General features: G+C 38.8%; 1 protein-coding gene across 9 annotated transcripts in view; it reads left to right on the top strand.

Annotated features, from left to right (window-relative positions):
* The window catches only part of LOC122835990 (membrane-associated guanylate kinase, WW and PDZ domain-containing protein 2-like), a 120027-nt gene that overhangs the window by 34182 nt on the left and 61885 nt on the right, over positions 1-23960 (top strand). For all 9 annotated transcript variants that reach the window (XM_044125558.1, XM_044125554.1, XM_044125557.1 and 6 more), the window contains one exon: positions 21314-21433. In XM_044125558.1, coding sequence (XP_043981493.1) covers positions 21314-21433 — 120 coding nt within the window. The remainder of the gene's footprint in view (positions 1-21313; positions 21434-23960) is intronic.

The following is a 23960-nucleotide window of genomic DNA, read 5'->3' as shown; positions in this document are numbered from 1 at the left end:
TTCTTTCATCGCACACACGCTCTTTCTCTCCGTCTCTCGCTGTCTATCGCTCCTTCTTTTCCCTCAGTCGTCCGAGGTTTCCACGGCAACCACCTTCTTGTCTGGAGGCTTGCGTTGTCGTGATGCCCTACCCCCTTCAGCACACATTCACAACACACACAGAGATATAAAGAGATAATAATGTCTCTCTTGGAAGTGTTTGGAAAATTTTGCCGTGCTGGACAAACAAGCCGTCACTCAGACGCTTCCTGCTGGCGGGTTCGTCATGAAATCTGGGTTCTGTCTCTCTCTCCGCGGGCCTTTTGCCTCGTTTCCCCGGCAGGTCCTCCTTCTGTCAATGCATCGAACGGCTCATGAATCAACTCAATGACTGGCGGTTACTCCTTGTTCGTGGAGCATGAGTCAGTGGATTCACAGCCATGATTTTTATATATTTTTTTGGATCCAGTGTTAGCAAGCGTTGCTCAAATGTTCCAAACACGTTTAGTTTTGGTGTCTTGATGGTTTGTTACTGAATCCACTGAATGATTCCTTTGCTGGTGTGTTGAGCAACTTCTTCCTCTCTCTGTCTGTCATTACCTCATTTTCACCACGTTAGATTTTCTCTTGATTTTCCATTTGATTTCAGACTCAGAGTGTGAGAACTGAGGCGCCTGTAAAGATCAGGATGTGATGTCATAACCTACCTAACAGTTCACCATGGACAGCAACTTTTTTTTTTCAAAATACACAGTCTGGAAAAGTCTGGTATTTGAGTTTCTGTGACAGAATAAGAGTTTCTATGTTTTCATTTCTATTTTCCTCGTTTGCATTGTTCCCTCTCCTTCCTTTCTTCCTTTTCTTCCCTTCCTTCCTTCCTTCCTTTCATCCCTTTGCTCCTTCTCTACTTCAATGCTTCCTTCCTTCCTTTCTTTTATCTCTCCCTCCTTCCTTCCTTCCCTCCCTCTCTCTTTCTTCCTTCTTTCCTTCCATCGTCCCTCCCTCCCTCCCTCTCTGCCTTCCTTCCTTCCTTCCTTTCCTCTTCTTGCAGGTTACATATTTCACCCAGTCATGAATTCATACTTTTCTAGTTTATTTAAAGCAGAAGTAAAAAACATTTCAGGAAGTTCAGTCAGGAGAACTCTGGGATCTTCGTGTGAATAATGTATAGGAACCAAGGATACAGTAAGAAAGGAAAACTGCTCTGCAGCTGAGTGAAGTAACAGATCCACTAATACTTCAGATTATATATTTCTTCATTAAGCTTTGTATTTAAAAGAAACGATTGAAATGAGTGAATGCAATAAATAAAAACCTTCCAACTCCGGGTTCTAGATGTTTACATTCATTGATGAATTTAAACATCACCAGTGTCTGAAGTAAAAATAGCCAGTTTAAATGGTTTCAGTAAACTGCAGATTAGAGCTGGGTCTTCACCTCTCAGTGTCCTGCATGTTTCAGATGCATCAATGCTGCAGCTCAGCAGAATTTAAGGCTGAATCGCCTGTTTTCGTAATTTGGTATTGACAATTTTGGGGAGTCTGTGTGAATTGTAGCCTCAGTTTCCTGTTCTCTTAGCTGACGGGAGTGGCAGTGTGAGTTAATGTTGACTTCAATGTTGGGATGTATTTTCAGACAAGATATTTTGCATATCTTGGTTGTAACCAGTTCACCCTGTCTCCTCTGATATAAAACCAGTAAACCAGTGGGATGGTTGAGCTCAATCTGGGTAGATTGGTTTCTGAAATACTCAATGCACAACCCCATGACATTTTCAGAGTCTCTTTTGTTCTCGTTGTGATGCCTGGCTTGAAGTCCAGAAAGGAATCTACATCCAATTTAGATGCCAAACTAAACCTGCACCAAGTTACTGCAATGTGATTGGCTAATATCACATTGCCAACTAAGAAATAATATATTCATTTGGATTAATTAATTACATAGAGATTAATATGTAAAAAATTTTTAACCCAACTAATTATTTAATTTTTGTCTGCTTTCACTTCTTTTTAACATATAAAAATTCAGAGCCTTTGTCTTGTGTTTCTGGTTTGCGAGTAAATCTGATATACCTGTCATCTGCAAACAACAGTGATGGACGACAACGCCGCTTTTCTTGGCCCACTGGGGTTAATTTTTGCTTCAAAACAATCTGATGTGAAGCTGGAAAAGACTGCTGTTTGTAAGTTGTGCAAAAGAGCGTTAGACTAGCGCCAAAACTATTCAACTCTATAGTAATATGTCAATATCCTCAACGCTAACGTCAACTTCCACAGTCCACATTTCAAAATAAGTATTTTTTCAAAGAAGTTACTGCTGGAAATCTACTTTTTTGTACAAGCACCTTGAATTGTCTTTGGCTGAAAGGTGCTATATAAATAAAGTTGCCTTGCCTTGCTGGAAATCGACTCCCTCACTCAGGTACACGCAGGCACAATGAGAAATCTGCTTTGTTATGCTTTTATTTTGAAGACTAACTTATTTTTCTTTAAGGTCAACTTCCTGAGGGCTACCTAGCTAGCTACTAACATGGAGTGCGTACACGATGGCAGCCAGGCTTCACCTGCAGGGAGTTCTCCATTTGTTTTCATCCAATTAATCATCAGAACAATCGATTATGAAAATAATCATTAGTTGCAGCCATTCTTGTAAGTTGAATATGTATATATAATATGTACCCATGAATGTATAAAAACAATAACCACCATTGTTGTTGAGCTCATGTGTCTATTTATCCAACAATTTATCAGTGAAATTTTTTTTTGGAATTGAACATGTTGCCTATTTTGTCGACCTATTGTTTTGATTAAAATGTTAATTCATTGCAATCTCTGTAACTAACTGGATTAAAATTTTTAATCAAGTCCCACCACTACTAATAAAGTTAGTGTGTATACTTTACAACATATATCCAGAGCTGCCTAAAACGCCATGCAGGCATAACTGCAGAAGTGATTTGACTGTTTATTATCCTTTTAATAATTTGTTGCCCAAGGGCAGCCATTCAGGCTGATAATTGTTGTCGCGAGTATGTTAAAGTGTTTTCAATAACAGTGAGGAAGTTATTTCAATATCAGCTATTAATAGCCATTGTGATAAAAGTTCCTCTGGCAGTGACTCATTCGCCATCACCATTCAGAGGACAGAAAGGTTGTGAAAATCTTAAGTAGCAACACTCTGGTAATGGTGTAAGCAGAAGATTTATGTATCTGTTGCAGCTAGTTACTGTGTTTAACACCAGTGTCGAATTTGACAGTAGATTTGCTGGAAAAGCAGTCTGCACCTCCATTTCTGTCCTTCTTGTTTTCTGCCTAGCTCAGACTGTCAGCTGTGTTTTAGTGCCGTTCAGGCCGACTGACAGAGTGACGGCCGTGGAAATGGGCATTGGCTGAACCTTCTAACACCTTCTCTCTGCTAATCCTAAAGGATGCCATGTGCCCGTTTTGTTCACATTATGCCCCGTTTTGCAATGATATTTCAATTACCGTCACCTTCCAACCTTTTATTCGAACAGAACAATTATTATTATTCTGTGATAATGTAGTAATTACATCTCCGTAATTATCTGTCCATCATGTTGCAAAGCCTGTACAGTGTAATGAAGACTCCTACTCTTCATCTTTTGAATGAATCATCGACTTATCTGTATCTTTGTTGCAACAAATCACTTTCCGTCTTTGTTCACAATAGAGAAAAGTCTGAGAATTCCTTTTGGCATTTTCTAATCTGCAGAAAAAATTTATCATTTATAGCACTAAAGTCTCATAATGATTAACAAATGCAGTTGTTGTCACAGTGATTTATAATAAATGAAGCCTTTAAAAGCTCTAGATTGAAATGACAGTACTGATTGCAGTTAAGATTTATTTATCCAAGTCTTATCGTTTTTCCTTCATCGACACGTTCCCATCATTCACCGTGAGCTTTAGCAGCTCACAGTGAATGAGCTGCTAAAGCTCATTCACCGCTTTAGCAGCTCACGGTGAATGAGCTTTCATCCATGTTATGGCAAATATGTTGTTAAGATTATATTAAAGTGTAATAACCTACCAAGTGTTGCTTTGTAACAGTCCTTTGTGGTGGAAAGTTTTGCAAAACGAGGTATTGTGCTGATAGTTGCAGTTGAGCAGTTTCTACTGTCTTTATGCACATTTAATCAAAAATCACAGCAGTGACATTTTACTACTTGTCTGTTATCTACATGACTTTAAGTTCAAGCTGAAGGGGACATGTGGGTGTTAAAATCTGAATCCAACACACCACTATAGGACAGAAAATCTGCAGCATTTATTAGTTAAAACTATCTCTGAGGAAAAAGTGTAATTCACGTTTACAAAATGAAGTTTTCCTCCACCAGCAGCTAAATACTGTCATATTGGGCAGCGAAAGAAACATCAGAGCGCACAGATCAACCCTGGGTGTCCCCTGAACATCGTAAGCCTCAATTTGCAGGAATTAGTGGGACAGCTGAGGATGTTTCTGCCTCAAAGACCGGAGTTAACAAAGCAGCTCTGAGGTTCTCCTCAGGGTCCAGTCTGTTTGTGTTTAGTCTTCAGCTGAACCAGAGATGAGACGCCGCCATCACAGAGACAGGCAGCACTGAGTGGTAGGAGGCGGATTTACAAGAGAGGAATACGTGCTGCTCCAGAACTGAGAGAGGCGTACCTCCACTACTCTCTTCGTTACTTGGCAACATAATGGTTTCTCTGGTTCTCTGGTCTGGGTTGCATATCCAGCCAATCCAGTCCTTTTCTTTTTGTTTCTTCTTTGGGGTTTTATGGCAGTAAAAAATAGAACCGGAAGCTCATCATACTTCTATTACAGTATATCCTCTATGTCATGTTTAGTGGTTGAAGGGGTCCCAAAAGCAGCAGCAGGCAAAAACGCAGCATAGATGAGATAATTAAACAAAATCCAACTTACAAATAAAGGGCAACACAAAAATCCAAGCAAACACAAAAACTGAAGACATGAGGGGATTCCTGGTGGACGAGGTGTGGCAAGGTAACAAAACGCACTGGCGACTAGTGACAGAGCGAGACAGAGGAGCTCAGGTACTGGGAGGTGTGGCTGATGAATAAGTAGGTAACAGGTGTGAGTGGTTAGAGCAGGAGCTAACTGGGGGGAGAGAAAGTGGCACAGGAAATAATTCAATTACTAAAGAATAACTCAGACTAAAGAAACATGATACACTAAAACAGAAAATAACTGGAAACAATAAAAACATAACAAGAATCACAGGAAAACAGGGCAAGCTAAATGGAGAAAGCTAAGGAACACCGAAAACAACAAAAATCCAAAACCAAACTCAACAACCCCAAACCCCAAGTCTTAAAAAAGAGTTTCCCTAAAAAACTTATTTTTTTCCCCCCATCAACCTTATTACAATGTAATAATATTGTTAAACCTCGGTTCCCCAGTTCTCCACTGTTCCATGAACAACACTATCACAATTTTTTACATCCCATAAATGCTTTTTTTTTTTTTTTACCATTTCCTCAACACCACTCCAGTAACCAAACCCAGTAGGACGCTTTCCTGTAATAAAGAGGTTCTGATCAAGTTCTGGTGCCCAATTCTTATTCCACTCAGCATTACCTCTGATCTTCTATTACTTCCTCTGTTCTTTCTAACCTCAATCTTTACTCTGAATGCTGTATAGATCTCTTCCTTTTGAGCCATTGTCCCACTGAAGTTTCAGCTGATTTATGGTTTTTGGCTTTTGAATTCAGATTAAATCCACCACAGAATATAACAGAAATAACCATTTAATGTCTCTGTGGTGAAATTCAGATGTCCAAGCAGCAAAGTGACAGGCAAATGAAACATGAAGATTCACACATAGATAAAAAAATAAAAATATATATATACATATATATATACTAACTGTACAGTAAGGGCACAATTACAACATAATATGTCCAACATCTTCTAACTAGTGTCACATTGTCTTATTATTGTTTTAAATGATGGTATCATCTCGAATTACAGAATATGATGACCAAAGAGTGTAAACAGATCACACTCCACTTTTGGCATTTTTGAAAACTATAAACTTTTGGGTCGGGAGACACAACTTTAGAAATACTTGTCTTGTATACTCTCTTGTTTATTTGACAAGTCAAAGAGTTAAAGATTGTGAAGTACAGCTGATCTAACTCAGTATAGATAACAGAAACCATTCTTTGTAGAAAACATAGCAAGACGTTTCCAGCAAGTTTAAGGCTATTTTTTTGTACTTCCAAGCCTAAAATGTTATAAAAACTGCACAACAAATCTAGAAATTTAAATCTAGTCAAGTACACTAACAAAAAATATGAAGGAACCCTGTGCTTTGAGTTGCCCCTCTCTGTTAAATGTGAGCATGGTTCATTTACATGCATTGCTTGACTTTTTGGGAGTCCTACACTCAGTTTAGTCAGGCATTGCTTCAGCATCAGAGTGACACAGCGTCAGATGGCAAACAAACCAGTGATGGTGGTCCTGAACGCTGCTCTGCGCTGCCCGCCGGGGCTGTTTGTTGTCGTGAATCGGAGCGTTTGACAATCACTGTTTGGTTTTTTTGTTGTTTTTGTTTTTTTCCTCTCTCGTCTGCAACGCACTGACCATGCTGTCAGAGTCGGTCTGTCAGCTTGACGAGCAGACGCCACTCTGCATCACAACATGCTGTCAAGGACGTGGGAGGAGGTGTGTCTGGCTGTCAGGGAATCTGTATATGTGTGTGTGTGTGTGTGTGTGTGTGTGTGTGTGCGTGTGTGTGTGTGTGTGCGTGCGTGTGTGTGTGCGTCCACAGAACTCGAAGGCTCACATGCTGACATCAACTGCATCCTGTTATGTCATTGGGCTCAAGGATAGCCTGCTGCACCCCAAACATAATGAGCCTAATGTAAGAATGTTCTCTTTGATACCAATGACATGCTGCAGACTTTATATTTTAAGCTGCTGCGGTTGTTTGTCTGTGAGTTGGGGCTTTTCTTTTTTGCACATGCACTTACCTCTCTTTAAGCGCAGATGGCAAAACGGTTGCAGGATTAACACTTGGAGGACTTTCCCAGATTAAAAGTGTCTGAAGATGTGCTAAAGAGTGAAAACTGACTTCCATGAAAAAGTACTCTTACCCCCTTGATTTTCCACATTTTAAATTTTAATTCAATATATGTTATAGGCCACCACCAAGTAGCACAAACCTGTGAGGTGAAAGTTAAATCTTTTTAATTTTTCATATTTCCCTGTGCCCCTCTGCTTGGCCACCCGTTGATAAAATCATATTTACAAGTTGCCCAGCTAATCATTATTCTGAATCTCAGTCTTAATCTCCTTATAAATCCAGGCGTTCTGTAAAGGCATCAGGGATCAGCATCACGAGGAACACAACAGATAAAGCCAACATGGAGTAAGCGTTTAGATTTTGTGCAGCAGCATTAAAGATGCACGTCCCAGATCTCATAGCACTTTGCAAATTAGCAAATTAGCTTAGCTAGCTTTCCATGCTGCCAAGGATCTTAACTTTTCTGGTGATGGTAATGTGGCATCTTTCAACTAAGAGATCTATTAGCAAGAATAGCTTCACTGATTCTTACTTTAGTACATTTGATCTAACCTTTTCACTAAAGGGCAGAAGCAGCGGATTATTTTGGCCAGTGGCAGCTTTGGAGGAGCTTCAGAGAGCCTCAACTCTGGTGTGAAATCATGTGACAACTCTTAGAAAAATTCTGGAGTTTATGGAAGAGCGATGTGAAGAAAGCGATTCTTGAAAGAAAGTTTTGTTTGCAGCAAGCGATTGAAGGGACACAGCGTGAAGAATGTTTCTTCTTGTTTGCTTATGCAAAACTTAATGCATGCTGGGCCACAAATACTACACATTAGGCTGAACACAGTAGCTCCATAGTGAAACATGGTGGTGGCAGCATCATGCTGCAGGAGGATGGGAAAGCTGATGAGGTAAGAGAATTCAGCAAATACATGTTTGAAAGGCCTAGTCAAAGTTCAGACTGATATCAGACTAATATTGAAATCAGATAATGGTCTGATACTGACAGAGGTAGGCTAAATTTCAACACACATCACAATTTAAAGACTTTCAGCTGTAAAAATATTAAAATTAGGACTCAGTTTCCTATCACTAAGAGTTTTTGTTAAACAAAATCCAAATAAAATACAGTGAAGTGAAAAGCTCACGAGACACAAACAGCTTTACAAGAGGCATTGCATGTGCTGGAAAAGTAAATGTAGAAAAGCTTTACGATGATTCCAACAATAACTGTATTCTTATGCTTTTGGACTGAGATTCAACCCTTTATTTTAAATTTTAGGGAATAACTGACCCCTTCAAGACAAAGAGCATCTTCTGTTTCAAAGTGGAGAGGAGACTGTTAAAATGGACTGAAAGAATCAGAAAATCAAAGAAAAAAAAATAAGGTAAAAGAAAGAAGAGGATCAGAAAGCAGACTGTGGGGGAAGGGATGGTGATAAATGTAGACATGAGCTACTTTAGACTCCTAGAAGATGGGAAAATGGGAGAAGACAGGTAGAGAGGCAGGAAGAAAGAGGATAGAAAGTGTAAAACAGGAGGACAGAGGCTGTTGGGAGAGCGGCCGTGCTCCGAATGGAGGGAGAAGGCAGATATGAGGGAGTCTCGTAAGTAATTCCCAGGAGAAGCATCTCTTCTCCTGCTCTATACACAGAGACATCAGCAAAGAGGCTCTATAAATAGCCTGAACAGTGAGCAGCACATTTCTGTACTCAGATAGCCTATAAATACATGCAGCTTCTGTCGGTTCACATCCAGTGTTCTGGACTCCGGCTGCCCGGCAGCTCTGCAGCCTCTGACAGGGAATCCTCCGGTGGAGACACCGAGGAGGGGCACATAAAGATGTTAATGGGGAACAGAGCCAGGATGCATAGGACGGAGATTGTGATGGCGTATGACGCACGCGTCTGATAATGATAGCAGTAATGAAGATGACTATCATAATGATGTGAGGAAATGATGCGTGGAGGGAGAAAGAGACCTTTATAACCCTGATGAATGCATGATATTTTAAAACAAACTGTTAATTTTCATGCCAGGTCTATTAGACAGAGTACTCTACCTTAACGATTAGACAGTAAAGTGATAAAAGGCAAAACATTAAATACTATTGATATTTAATAAAATGCACGTTTATACTTGAGCTTGCGACACTTGTCCTTGTGACTGCTTGTCTCGAGCTAAATAAGGAAACATTTTACGGGGAACAGTTTTGTCTTTAACAGCTGCGGTTTTCTTTAGAGATTCTTTAATCTGTTTTAATTTTAATGTATCAACGAGCTTGGATCCTTTGGGAAGTTCCTCCTTATCATCTTTTATTTATTTAGATTTTGTTTTCAAGATAGCAGCCTTTCTCTTAAATCTTTAAATTTGATTTCACTAGTATTGCTTCACTCTTCCTGAAAATTTTCTAAGGTTAGTCATTGGTCATTTCTGTCCACCACCTAGATAAATAAATTACAAAGTTTTGAGGATGCCTCTTAAAAGAAAGTCTAAGCTATATTTGTATGAAAATCTAACATCACTGTGTCTTTTATTTATTTTAAAAAACAACAACATTCAAACCAAATAGAAAAATATTAGTTTAATATGAAATATGTAATACAGTAGAATACAAAGGATTTGTACTTTATTTATTATTTTTTTTACTATATTTTAGCCCCTAAACTCACGGGACGATTCAGTGTTGTGCATAAACGTATCAGACAAGCAAAGCAGCAATTTTCAACTGGATAATTTTTCAGTTTTAAACCAGCATCTGTAAAAACTGCCAACAATATTACAGTTTAGCACATAAAACAGCATTTCACCACCAACTAGATGATCATATGAAGTTGAGCTGTTAGCAAATAGTCAACATTAAATCCTTAATTTGTGTCACTTTTCCATTTCGTTCATGTAATAATTAAAGTACATTTTGTTGATTTTGTTTGATAGACTAACACAACGTGATGCAGTGAAGTGAAGAAAGAATAAAATATATTTTAATTCTTTTTTTTGTTGCTAAAAATAAACTTGAAAGTGTGGCATTCATTTACAATCAGCCTCCTTCTCCCTGAGTCAGTACTTTCTGGAACCACTTTTCATTACATTTACTGAAAATCTTTTTAGGTTTCTACCAGCTTTGTACATCTACAGACAGACATTTCTGTCCATTCATCTTTTGCAGAATATCTCAAGCTCAATCAGAGCCGAGAGTCAAGAATATAGCAGAATTGCGTAGGAAAGCGAAGGCCAGGCTGGAAGTTGATTTTATTAAGAGATGTCAGAGAAGAAGGACAGAAATACAAATTAACTCCCCACATTTTAGATTTTTATTTGTAAAGACTGTTTAAAACCTTTCCCTTCATATTTATGAAATATTCGATTTGTGTTACATAATAAAGATATTAAAGTTTATGACAGAAGTTGGAAAACTCCAAGATGCATGAATAGTTTTATCTGATCAAGACTACGCCAAAAAATACATCAATCTTTTGTGTTGCACTGATGGTGACATTAAATCAATGATTTATGTAAATATGTCTTTATAGTGATCGGCTATAAATGTATTACTTTAACTATTTTAAATTTAATTTATTTGATTCTTTTATTGCTGATTTACTGATGTCATATCTCATAAAGTTTGATCATCATCTACATCTTAGGTAGCAAACTATTTTGAACTATTTACTTCATTTCTGTAAACATTTAAAAGCTTGTCAAAGCACATTAATGAACATCCGTCAGCTGACGCACCAGGTTGTAGTTTTTCTTTCTCCCCTCTGTCATTATTACACTCATGCAGAATATTTTGGCTGACTGACCTTTTGCCATAAAGCTGACTTAAACTTGAATTCATTATGCTGTTGATGTGAAAGTCAAATGGACACTTGCTATAAATATGCTGGGCCGAAACCTGCTGCTTCAAGCCAACAGTCAGTCAGCGCCTATGTAATTATTTCCTCAGCAAAGGAAGCTGTCTTATTTACCAGATTCCTCACTGACAGTCATTTTAGGGATGCTAGTCATGATCATAATGGTTCAATGAGCTGATAAAGATACGATTCATTCCCTTTGTGTTTGGATCTGTGGGAGAGTTCATTGTATGTGCACAAAAACACACTGCACTTATCTGTGGATGTCTCCTTTTTTTTTTACTCCTGTTGCATTGATTATTCTGTTTGTGTGCTGAAATTTAATAGGGTGGGCTGATAAATGAATCATTTGAGTGTTACATGCCGTTCTGTGTTGCTTCTGCACGCATGTGTGTTTCTATGAGAGGAGAGAGAAAAAGAAGTACATCATTCCCCCAGGGACTCTTCTTAAAGGGGTGATTTGCCTGCTGGCTTGCTCTTGTTAAAGGGCTGCCTGACATGCTTTGATGTGGTTCTGTGCTCCCTGCAGTTTGATTGGCACAATGGATTAATGTTGTTGCACAGATGAAAGAGACAGCGAGGGGATTTCATGAAACGAAAACCGCAAATATTGAACGTGATTAATGAATTTACATTGTTCGCAAATTGCTTTCTATCTTAAACGTCTGGAGAAGTGTTGTTTTGTTTCTTTTTTGCTTTTCTTTAGGTCAATGCTCTCACTCAAGTTGAGTATTTATCTTCACACTTCTCCACTCAGTGTTAGTCTATGATTAGAGCGATGAGTCCCTATCATGGTCAGTAAGCAGCAACACCTCTGAAATCCTAATTGCGTGCTCTGATTGGTGTTTTCTTGCACACACACACTCAGAATACCAAACTCGTGTGCCGTCATGACCCGCTCTGTCGTCCTATGTCAGTCACTCAGCTCTACAGACTAATAAAGATGCTTTTCAGACTATTGCGGCTGATTTCCATCGCCACAGGAGACACCTCAGTACAAAGGTAATTTCTCAATGTCACACAGTCTCCAACCCTGCTGGTTACATCAAGCAGCACTGTTGGGTCTCAGGTCAATATGCAGGACCAAAGAATCAAGCTTTTGTTGAAGCCTAGCTTAGAAAGGGAACTAGTCTTGATCTTGATTAAAGTGCATTGTTGATAACTGAATATTTCTACTAAAGGTTGAGGGATTCTGACTATAGATTTAGCGTTTTGTCCGTAGAGGAAGAATCTTTCCTGCAAATAGTGATGTAAAGATGGTTTAAAGGTGTTTTTTCCACAAAATCATTCTTAGATAATCAGATCTTTTGTCTTCTTAGTTCTGTCTATTTTGAGCTCCTTTCTAATTTTTTTTTACGGCATCTTGTCACTTAAAATCCAATAAGCTGCTGGCCGCGCCCCCAGCTCACATTTACAGTGGCTACGAACTGATGCACAATTGTACAGCCTTACATTTTTGAAAAGCATAAGTGGAACCTGCTGCACGACAGCACCGAGTATGGAAACTGTTATTTCAGCCTTATTTTGTGGAGCATTAGTAATAAATTAGTTTCACAGTAGGAGAGCTCACTCTCTGGTCTGCCTGAAGACTACAATTTATCTCCATGCTGACTTCAACTTGACTAAATCTGAGAGCATCCTCAAACCAGAGCGGGAATTTACATGGGGAGGTGAAGCCTGCAGCTCCAATCAGAGTCAGACCTATCTGCTTGAACACCAGTTGAATGACTATGAGGTAACCAGGTGTGAGCTCTCAGTGGTGAGGCTGTGACAGTAATTGATTGTTGTGCAAGACAGTGACCTGTAGCAGGAGAAAATGCTCAAACTGAGAAGCAGAAACTTGTAACACCGAGCGGCATGTCTGACATAAATATTACTTTGGTACAGCAAATGTAGATGTAGTTGCTTGTTACCATGGCGAGGCTGTTTCCCAGGCAGTGGTGACATGTCGTCGTCGGAGTGTTGCCATGTCGCACCGCTGCATCTGCAACTCGGACTTTGTAGTGTAAATAAGGATGTCAGTGTGTGAGCTCAATCATACCTTCTCTGCAGACCTGCTGTCATGCCTCACATCTGCCAGCTGGGATGGAGGAAAGACGGGATGAGACCCGTGGAAGAAAGAGAGCAAGAGAGAGGAAGATGAGAGCATAATGAGGGAAACAGGAGAGTGGATTAAAAAAGACAGAGAAAGGGAGTAATGGGGACAGAGAACACCAACACGGGACAAATGGATGGGAAGAGAAATGAGGTAAATTGGAAACAAGAGGAGGCCAATTTAAAACAGCAAGACAATTAGACAGACAGACAGACAGACAGAGAGACAGAGAGACTGCCTGTCCTCCTCTCTGCTGTTGTTACTCTGCTGCTTGCTATGCCATGAAAAAGATTCCTGGCAAACAAGCTCACGGTTCTAAAGACCGAGTATTCTCCTTCTGTTTGATTCTTTGATTTTGTTAGCAAAATCTTCCATATTTCCAATTACCTTTGCTAAAGATGTTAGGGTAGACATGGGCATTTATACTTTCTGTGCAAATTAGGATTCTTTTAACACTCGGTTGGTAACTACAGTTTTAAGGGCCTGCAGAGAAAGACACAAGTGAAAGGAAACATTCACTATCTGCAATTTTTCTGATGCAACACAATTAAAACATATTTTTAAGCAAATGTATTTTACTCTAAGCTGTACCCAAAGTGAGTCTGACAGACTCTACAGAAGAGTTTGGCCTGCAGCTTTAAGGGTTATACAGTTCAACCTCGATGCATTTAAGGCCGATTGGATTAGGGACCCAGAGGAATCTAGGAGTGGTTTTTGTTTACTGGTTTGCAGACTTTGAATCGAGCAAGGTTAAAGAGGAGAAACAAAAAGCAGCCTGTGCCGATTCAGCTGAACAGACATCCAGAGTCTGTTTGCTGCTGCGACATTTCGCTTGACGTTCATTACACACAGGAGACGTGCGCTAATACGTGAGTGCACCTTCATGTATAAAATCCTCTTCTGAGCCCACCTGGGGATTATTGTGAAAGAGCGGCACACCTGTTCACCTCTTGGAGAGTATTTTTAGCCGCTGTTGGATTTTGGTGTTACAATAGACTTTGTAATAAATCCAGTGAACTCCCAGGACAGCCTGATGTCGGTGATGGATGAGATGCTGTGAGAGACTGAGCTAGAAGCCCAACGAGGGACCAACTGCATCCAGTTTTATTCATTAGTTTGTTACACCCTCCAATTACTGTACAATTGCCCCACGTATTCGTACCGCAAATGTTTTACACAAAGGGACTTTTTTTTTCTAACAGTGAATCTCAAGGCTCTAGAGGACATAATTATGTCAGTAGTTCTGTGTGTATAGATTAAAGTATTAAATTTTAATATAAAAGAGCCACTTCTTTGTTCCCACACATACTCATGCTGAGACTGTATTATTGGACCGCCTTTTCCCCCACCCCTGTATTATGATAATCAGCCCATCGATAGAGCTATTTTTAGCTCCTAGTCGCTGCCACTCTGCTTCTCCCTCTCGGTGATTTCCTGTGTAATTATATAAATATGCGTATGAATACATGTGTACATTCTCAAGCACCTTGCAGACTGCAAGGTTAACCAATCAAGCTTCTTCCTCGATGTCTCCATGTCTGCTGGTGCCTCTTTTGTTTTTCTCTGCCAGTCCATTATTCAGTAAAGGTCTTTGTCCTCTTATCATTTGACACCCAGCTGAGTTATTTCAGTGCATCAGCTATTTCAGCTTTACTTCTAAATGGACTTTCCTTGTTGTGTTTCTAAGTAATCTCTCTCTCTCTCTCGTTTTCACACACACACACACACACACACACACACACACACACACACACACACACACACACACACACACACACACACACACACACACAGCTCCCCTCCCCCATGTGAAAATGTTTTATAGTAGATAGTTGTCATGGTTTGGACCAGAGAAAGTCTTCATCCTCTAAAGTGGCAGCTTTGAAGCTTTTCATTGCTATTATATATTTAAAGCATTTAAGCCATAAATCTCTGCTCCGCTTAGACTCCTACTCACCTCTAAGAGGTTTGGCCACGCTGTCTGATTGCAAAGTGAACACCTTTTTGGCCTGCAGCCTGTTTTATCTCTTTATTAGTAAGATCACGACATCCAATCAATAGTTAACAGCAGAACTGCTTTTGCTTCCAGGACGGCATCACTTTCTTGTCTGTGCAGTCTGCTCTCTTTTTTAAAAAATTTGCTTGTGCAGCTTGTCGTGCCCATTAATAATAACTGGATCATTTTGCACAAAGCTGTTTCCAGTCATGTATAAAATAATACCAGTCCACCATCTCTAACCAGATGAGCTTTTGTTTTTGGTAGAAATTATTTGTCTACCTGAGAAATAATTTATTTGTAAGTGTATTAGAGGAATAGAAAACTGGTCTAACAGTCATGACATAATTCCCACTGATTCTGATTTAAAAAATGTATCAAAATATGTTCAAAATAAAAACAGCGTGGCATTCTGTCAGGAAGATTATTCATCATTTGAAACAAGCAGTAGTCAAAGAAGGCGACCCAATTCAGGAAAGAAGACAGCAGATGTTGTACATGCTGGCTATAGTGCATTTCTCTCACAAAATCCCAGTACAATGTGTCATTTTAAACATTCATCAAAAGCTGCATGCTCAGATTAAAAACCTGTTTAGTGAAGACAAAACTTATAATTGGCAGAAAATGATATGCTGCATTCCTAAAATTATCTTAAATACTTAATTTAAACCAAAACCAGAAACATTTTTTAAAAAATCCTACAAAAAAACTCAACAGTAAACACACACTTACCTGACAATCTGTGTATTCCTGTAAAAATGTGTGACCATTTGTTGATTATGACAAATATAAAAGCACTGAGAGTTTTCTATATGACTAAAAAAGTTCAGCATAAAGAAACATTTTATGACCTAATGAAGGAAAGATTATTATGTTTAGATCTTCATAACTTTTAAGCCAACCCCTAAAAAACTGAATTTACATGAGGAGATGCAGGTATTAGATATGGGGATATTTCTGTCATGGCTCATTTATCTCTTTCCAGAAACATGAAGAGATCATCGTGCCTTATGCCAAAGGAAGGGCTGCAACACGACTACTAAATAACTTCTATTTTACTGTCATTCCTGCACTTTATATTTAATATTTATATTAATATTTTATATTGTATTTTATTTATTCTGGAGTAACCAAATAACATTGAAACCTCAAAACATTGTCCTGAGCCGTATGCAACAAAATTTCGTTCTGTATACACCCCTGTGCATACAAAATGACAATAAAGTCAGTCTAAGTCAATCCCAAGCATACCACTAAGAAAGCAGCATCTTGGTTCAAATGTTGTGCCAGCCCAATCCTCAGATTGAAATTAAAAATAATTCTGTTTCTGAGTGAAAACCAGGAAGTGCATTTTCAAGCAGAGGCACCAGAAACTGGTTGACTGCATGTCCCCACAGACATTTAGTTTTTACTTTAAATGTTTGAATTTACAAAGGAAATAACCTAGAATGCATTTGCATGTATGGAAATAAAACTTTTATAAGAAATTTTAACTGCAGTTGTAACAACTTTACGCTCGCATCTAAGCCTGTCACAATAAAAAATGTTGCTGGACAATAAATTTCCCCAGGACCTATTGTGTTAAACAATAATATTGTTGTTTTGAGACCATTAAGCAATATAATAGTAATAATGGCATAATAATGCAAGAACACATTGTCAAGGATCAATAAACTTAATTCTAATGAACATTTGAAGACATTTGAAATATCCAAAATCAATACAGAAAACAACAGAAACAACAAATAAAATGAATTATAAAGTCTGTGTAAACAAATGTATCTTTCAAAAAAGGGATAGTTGAGACCAAAGCACCAAACTGAAGACTTTTATCATTCAATTTTTAGTGAAGAGGGAGAAAAGACAAAAACGATAAATCAAGTCAGTGAAAATGATGTGAGTTTCTTTTAATTTATCATTTGATTAATGGATTTATTGTTTATTGCTTCAATAAACAATGAGAAGTATATGTGAGTAGGCCTTATGTCCACTATATGAGGCCTACTCACATCTAGTATTTTGAACACAACTGCAACATTGGACATTTCTGTGAAGTGGCTCGAAGAAATGTCCTGCCTTTCTCCACCAGTGTCCTATGAGTTATAGATTTTGTTTGACCATTTCTGTCCTCCTTGTTTCGTCTCAGAAAGAAAATTGGCAAGAAAAAGACAGAAAGGTGGCAACCAGAGCAGAAGAAACACAGTATGGATTTTTCTGTTTTATGAAAAGATTTACTTTGCCGGTATTTACCATAAGCAGGGAGACTATTAAGAACAAGTAGTAAAGCAGAAAACCAGGTAATGCGCTAAACCAAAGGAAAGGAGGGAAAACGAGGAAGAGTTGGCCTATCTGCTTATATCAAACTCTGGATGTGGATCAATAATCCCAGCTCACATCTAACGAGACGCTTTCCCCCCCCCCGCCTGTGTTCAGCCGGTGTGTCCAGCAAAGGAAGCTGTGGGAGAAGGCCATCAGCAGGTCATCAGTATTCCTGCAGGCTCTGCCTACTCCGGTGTGGGCTGGAGAATAATTTCATTCTGATCTTACAGATCAATAGCTGTACCCACTGGAAGGCGACCAGCCCCGCCTGGCTGAGCCGATCTGAGCTGCTGCAGTAGTCAGAGCCACACATGCTTGGCTGCTGCTTTTTGAGATTTTGGTTTTATTAGTTTGACCTAGAGCTCAGCGCATAGAGTGGAACTCATTGCAAATACCTGCAGAATGTCTTAACATAGATATTTATTGTGTAGAAAAACAGGTCAGAAAGTTTAAGTTCTTAAAACCAGGCTGTAAAATTACTCAAATAAAATTAATGTTATAGACTTAGCTTAATATACAGTGTAATTGTGATAAAATAGGCTTTTCGATGGGCTCTATCTTCGTGAAACATTTCATGTTAAGCGTTTGCACTGACTGAGTCAGAGGACAAATGAGTCAACTCGTGGGGGTGGGGAAGATATTTATTATACGTACCTCGTGATATAATGCAATTCAATATAAAAAATGTTCAATGCATCCTAGAGGGTTGCCACAAAAATAAATCAATACTTCTCACACAGTGAATAATGTAAAATAAGTTATTTCCTGTCAGGTTTTTGTTTAATTACATTTAGAGTCTAGACAAAGTTTCTAAACAGAAAAGAAAAGAAAAACATCTATATTTAGAAGACATGGATAACTGAATACGATGTGATAATTGTTTATTGATTCAATGTATATTTTATGTCAGTGTTAGGTGACAGTTTCTGGCTGAAGCATTTAGATGTTGCTAATAATCCAGATTAGCAGTAAAGTAATGAAAACACAAACCTCTTCAAAATTACAACAAAAAAATTTCCTTAAATTCCTTAGATTTTGTTAGATTCTTTTCTCTGAATAAATGCAAACAATCGTTATGAAGCTGCTTTTTGGATTAACCTAGACTGTCTTAGTCCGATATCAAAGCTTTGTTTTACATTTAAGTGTGGTAAACACTTTTTCGCATCACTGCTCATGAAAGAAACTCTCAGTATCTGATTTCTGTGCATTCCCTGTTTACTCATTGTGTGGCTAGGCTCCCATCCTCGCTCCCAGCAGTGACAAGAATACTGTTGGGAATGTTGGGTGGACCCACCATAGGAGCGAAGTGGTGACAGACGATCAATAGCGATCTAATGATTAAGATATCACACTCTAGGGAGAGTTAATGTGCATAAGTGTGAGCGCCATATGCGGGTCCCCAGCACATCCGTCACCTGCTGCTCTAATCTTCATCACAGTTCTGCTTTCGTACCATGAAGCCAGTTTAAACCCCTGACTTCATTCCTGCACATATAAAGCTTTGACGAGTACCTGAGGTGTCACTACATGGTAGGAATGGGTATGTATTGTATAGTTTATCATTTATGGTGATACATTTCTTGCCATTGTAAGAATTTAGATTCATTGCTGTCATGATAATTTGCAATGAATGTTTAAAAAAACTGTTCTTATTGTTGGGGCTGTTAGCTTTACAATTTTTTAATGGACGCATCAATAAATATCAATAAATTTGAAAACATGATTATGATTAAATAATTTTTTTATGTAACTGGTGTCCTATAGAAATATCCTACAAATAGGAATGTTTAGCAGTATTTGTGTTTGTGGGGTTGTTACTGCAGTAGCCTCTTTTAAACCTAAAAAAGAAGCAGTAAATAGTTCTGATCGTCACTTTTATTGTCATCAAAACAGTACCACAAAATATTATGATAAAACTCTTGGTACCAGAGCCTCTTTCTTGTATATTTTTTGGAAGGTTCTCGAAAAAGACATCTCCAAAATGAATTCCATATATTTCAGGAACTACAAGGTGTATTTGACTGGTTTGGGTATCAAAATAAAAGTAATATTCCAGAGAATTCTCTAGAGGTCTAAAAATCAACTTTTGTATTACTGAGAAAGAACAAATACATATGGCACACAGTGAACAAATACAAAATAAAAATAATAAATTCTATTAAATTACACACACCACAAAATACACATTTTAAGAAAAATTTGGATTTTCCTTAAAAGCATGCAGTGGAAACCCAGAACCTCTAGCAATTAACAATACAGGTTCTGACCACTTACTGGACCAAATTTCATTCCAAAAAAAGTCAAGCATATAAATTTTAGAAAGGTATTGGTTGATAAAATTCCAGGCGAACATCCCAAATGTGCCAATTTTGGACATTTTGGCAACATTACAAATTTCTCTCTTTTTGTAATTTATTTATTTTTCCCTCAACCAATATCTTTCTATAAATATTATTTGCAATTAATAACAGTGATTTAAAAAAACAAAAAACAACAACAACATAAGAATGAATTACTACTAAAAGGCACAGTCCTGGGCGATCCTGGGTGATAGTTTCTGCAGCCCATTGGTTGATTTGGGTGATTGACACATCTAACAGCCAATAGAATCAGCGGGTCTACAAAATCCCATAGCAACATCATTCACCAATCACAAACGAGCTAAAACGCATTTGCGTAAATGACCGGAAAACTCCAACTGTGAGCCAACAAAGTTGTTTGAGTAGGTAGGCGGTATTCATGGAGACCGAAAAGTTGAAAATAGTGAGAAATCACAAATCACGTCAGTGTGACACAAGGACAATGAATTACAGTACCTGAGTGAAAATATTTTCTCTAACGTGGATTATGACCACGAAACAGCAAAGGTAGGACTGAATTTATGTTTTTAGCTTCGTGAAATTAGCTACGAAATTAGCTGGGTTTTTTTTTATTTCATTGGCTGCTGGTTCAGTGAGTTTTGCATGGTGATTCTGGTATTGTTGGAAACAGCAGAGTCTGGGTTTTAATATGATTGGTAGTTTGTGTGGGCAGGACCTTGTTGCTGCGTGTTTACCAGGTGCGAGCCGTTAGCATCTATTTAGCGCCTAATTATGTTTTTTTTTTTTTTTTTTTTTTAAATGCTTAGTGTTTGAGCTGGATGTTGTTGAGATAGAATTTTTTATTATCATTTAGATGAGCTTTTGCCCATTACATAGATATGCCTTTATCGTTTATTGCATAGCATGTGCTTAGGTCGATCTTGTTAGCAGAAGTGCTGCAGGACCAAATATTGGGTGTGTTTTGGACCATACTCCATACCTCCCACCCCTGTGCATGGTGAAAATAACCTAGACTTCCTTTTACTTTGCCAGGCCAGCGACTGTTTTCTGGCAGGATCGATAGAGATCAGGGATCAACACCAGCAGACTTCACTGGGCCTCAGTGAAAGTCCACTTGGCAGTGACACAAACACACCACCTCATTAAACTCAAAACTCCCATCGCTGCCGTTGCACACAAACCTAACACTGCTGCACTGATGAAGATCTCCAGAGCACTGACAGAGGAAGACTCTAATTGCAGCATGGTAATGTGGAGCCTCTGCATTCCCTGCAGCTTTGACAACAATCCAATCGGTGCAGCATTGTGTGCAGTGCATTGGGGGTTGACTTATGCCTGGCAAAATTGCCATATTGATTTAGTCATATTACTAAAGCGGCACCAGATTGGCTTTTAGGGACTGAGTGACTGTGCTTTGCTGTTTGCCGCTCCTCGCTACACGACTGTCGCCCCGTCAGAATCTTATGAATGGATCTTTGGCGATCGGAGGCGATGACTCTTCAATCAGCCTCTTCACTTCCATTTCCTTTCCCCTCCCACTTCCTCCCGTACACTTTGTAGCCTCAAATCTGCCGTCTTTTCCTGTCCAGCCCCCTTCTTATTTTTTCCTTTCCTCTTGGCTCTTTCCCCTGCCTTCCGGCCTTTTCTTTTCAAGTATCCTATTTGGCTGTAATGACCCCTCTGACTCTGTTTTTTTCTCTTCCTCTCACTCTGCAGGTACCACTAGGCAGCCTAAGGAGGGGGAGGTGCCAGGGGTGGACTACAATTTCGTGAGCGTGGAGCGTTTTATGGAATTGGAGCAAAGTGGAGCCCTGTTAGAGAGTGGAACGTATGAAGGTGAGCACCGAGGAGACGAGCACAGGTGTTTATTTGGAGGAACTCATGTGTCAGTGGAGCCGTTTCTCTCGTTACTTGATTAATCAGATGTGTCAGGTGATGCAGCTTCAGTAAACACACTGAGGCTTCAGTTTTATAGCTTTCAGTCATTGTTGAGAACATGTGTGTGTGTGTGTGTTAGCTGAAGTAATGCCAGTTGCATGTCATCTCAAGTCTGTGCATCTCTGCTTTGCTACTGTCAGGGAAACATCCACAGATGGAGGATTAGCTGGTTCATTTGCCCAGAAGAGATTTTAACAGCGCGCACGGCCGAGCACACTCACATTAATGTTGTGTGTAAATGTGCATGTGAAAAGGTTACAGTCATCGGCGTGGTCATGTGTGCCTTCCCTGCTACACATGTTCACATCACAGTCGTTTACTTCTTCCATTATGTTTTTCTGTGGGTCTACAGAGTATGTTTCCCCTCAACAGAGAGCTTAGTTGTGCCTGTTGGGGGAGGCTGTCTGTTTCTGGATGGCTGCACTGGAGGTGCTGCAACTCATTTTGGGATTCAGATTGAATTAGGGAAAGGGAGAAAGAGAGGGTGGAAGATTTAAGATAAGAAAATAAAAACAAGGACGTGTCTGTAAAAGTTGAGAGTGAAATCAAATCATGATCTTATAGAAATGTTGGACTTTTATTGGTGTTTGGTCTGATTATATTTCCAGAATGGAATGATTATAGAATCTTAAAAACAAGAACTGGGTGCACAGGTTTGACTTTTTTAAAGTCATTGAACAACTTTCAGAGAAGCCAGAGAATGTTTCTAGCCATTATCGGGCTTCCAGCGATGCACCAATAAAATCTGTGAAAGGCCAGAATATCTCCTTGATCAGCTCTGGTTGGTTATCAGAGAGTAAAATACAAAACAATTTGATTTTACTCCCATTTTTTAAATGCATCAAAGAACACTCACAATTTTATGGTCTATAAGGAGAACAACAAAATGCTTGCACTTTGATGCTCTATATTATGTAATTCTTTAATTTTCTGTTGGATTTAAAACTACAAACAATGGTATATTTTCCTCTATCAAGGAAAAAAAGGAACCCAGTCAAGAGTCATTCTGGCTGGTCTGACATAAAAGAAAAAGCAGAAATCTAGTTTTGCCATGAAAAGCCCTCTTATCTTTTATCAGAAATAGTAGAGCTCATATTGATTGGTTTTTCTGCTTTCTCCATAATTTATTTTAATATGACGGATGCCTGAGCCATTGTCCTATTGGGATACCCAACAGGATCCTAATACTGTTCTGAAGGGACTGTTAAGTTTTGTTGCAGTTAGGCCTGGAGTTAAGAGCCACAATTCAGGCCCTAAAAAGCCACAGGTTGCAAACTGCTGAAATGGGTGAATTATATTTTCTCTATGCAAATCAGAGAATATTAAGTTAAAAATTAGCATAGAACAGAATATTATGGCGTCCTTTATTGTCCCGCTGTGGGGAGATTCTGGAGTGGCAGCAGCAAGTCAAAGGTTGATGGAAGCAGGCAGATTCACACAAAGGTAGAAAATTATTCAAAAACCAGGAAAAACACCTGTAGAGTAAGAGTATATGTACAACTTAGTAGGGTAATTTAAAAAAAAACAAAAACCGGATACGCATGCATGTAAATATGTGCATGAAGAACAACAGACTATTTACAAGAAAAGTAAATAATGCTTCAAACGTACCATTAAAGCAATCAGATTGGGGCTTTGAATGAGGGTATGGAAACTTTCGACCTGCACTGTCTGATCTTTATTTTTATCAAACATTTTGACCAGGTATTATTGCAAAATTAGGACATTTTACGCTCTGGCATTCCATGAGTGCTGTGAAAAATAATCGCACAAACTGCCATCTTTTCCTCAGAAATAACCTCACTTTTGATCCTTACTGGTATTTTTTTTTAAAGTTGCATCATAAAGCCTTTCAAAGTTTACAAAATCTGTTTGAATTAAAAGTGCCTCAACATTAAAATGTTCAGCGATTACAGATACACAGGTTCTGTCTCCGGTGAACAACACAAACAAACTGGTGCTGGCTGTCTCAGTTTTACAGAATCACAAAATATGCAAAATTATTGAGGTCTTTTCAGATTTGGGTAGATGTGCCCCCAGGAAGATGTTTACTAGGAAGCTGAATTGCTAAGCTGCAATCATTTTGAAGCTGTTATAATAACCAGTAATTTAGGTCACAACATTATTCGGTTTCTTAATTTAAGAGCCAATAATGTCCAATTAAAACATAAAATGGGGAGGGTCACGTGATCCGGACTAGTATGGACGCTTAGGAATCTGCTCTGCCCCAGGACCTTATTAATTTTCCAATTTTCTACTTTCGACACCTGCATTTTTTCTGTTAAACGGTCCATTGGAGATGCCGAAGTCGCAGCGTGACAAGGAATTCCCTATTTTTTCATCGACGAGCAAAAAAAGATCCACTCAGCAGCACACACGTGCGGCTAGCGAGGCAGAGCTAATCGCTGTTAGCCCTTCGGAGTCG

The sequence above is a fragment of the Gambusia affinis genome, linkage group LG08, assembly GCF_019740435.1.
Source record: "Gambusia affinis linkage group LG08, SWU_Gaff_1.0, whole genome shotgun sequence".
NCBI lineage: Eukaryota > Metazoa > Chordata > Actinopteri > Cyprinodontiformes > Poeciliidae > Gambusia > Gambusia affinis.
This window is presented reverse-complemented; position numbering and strand designations above follow the sequence as displayed.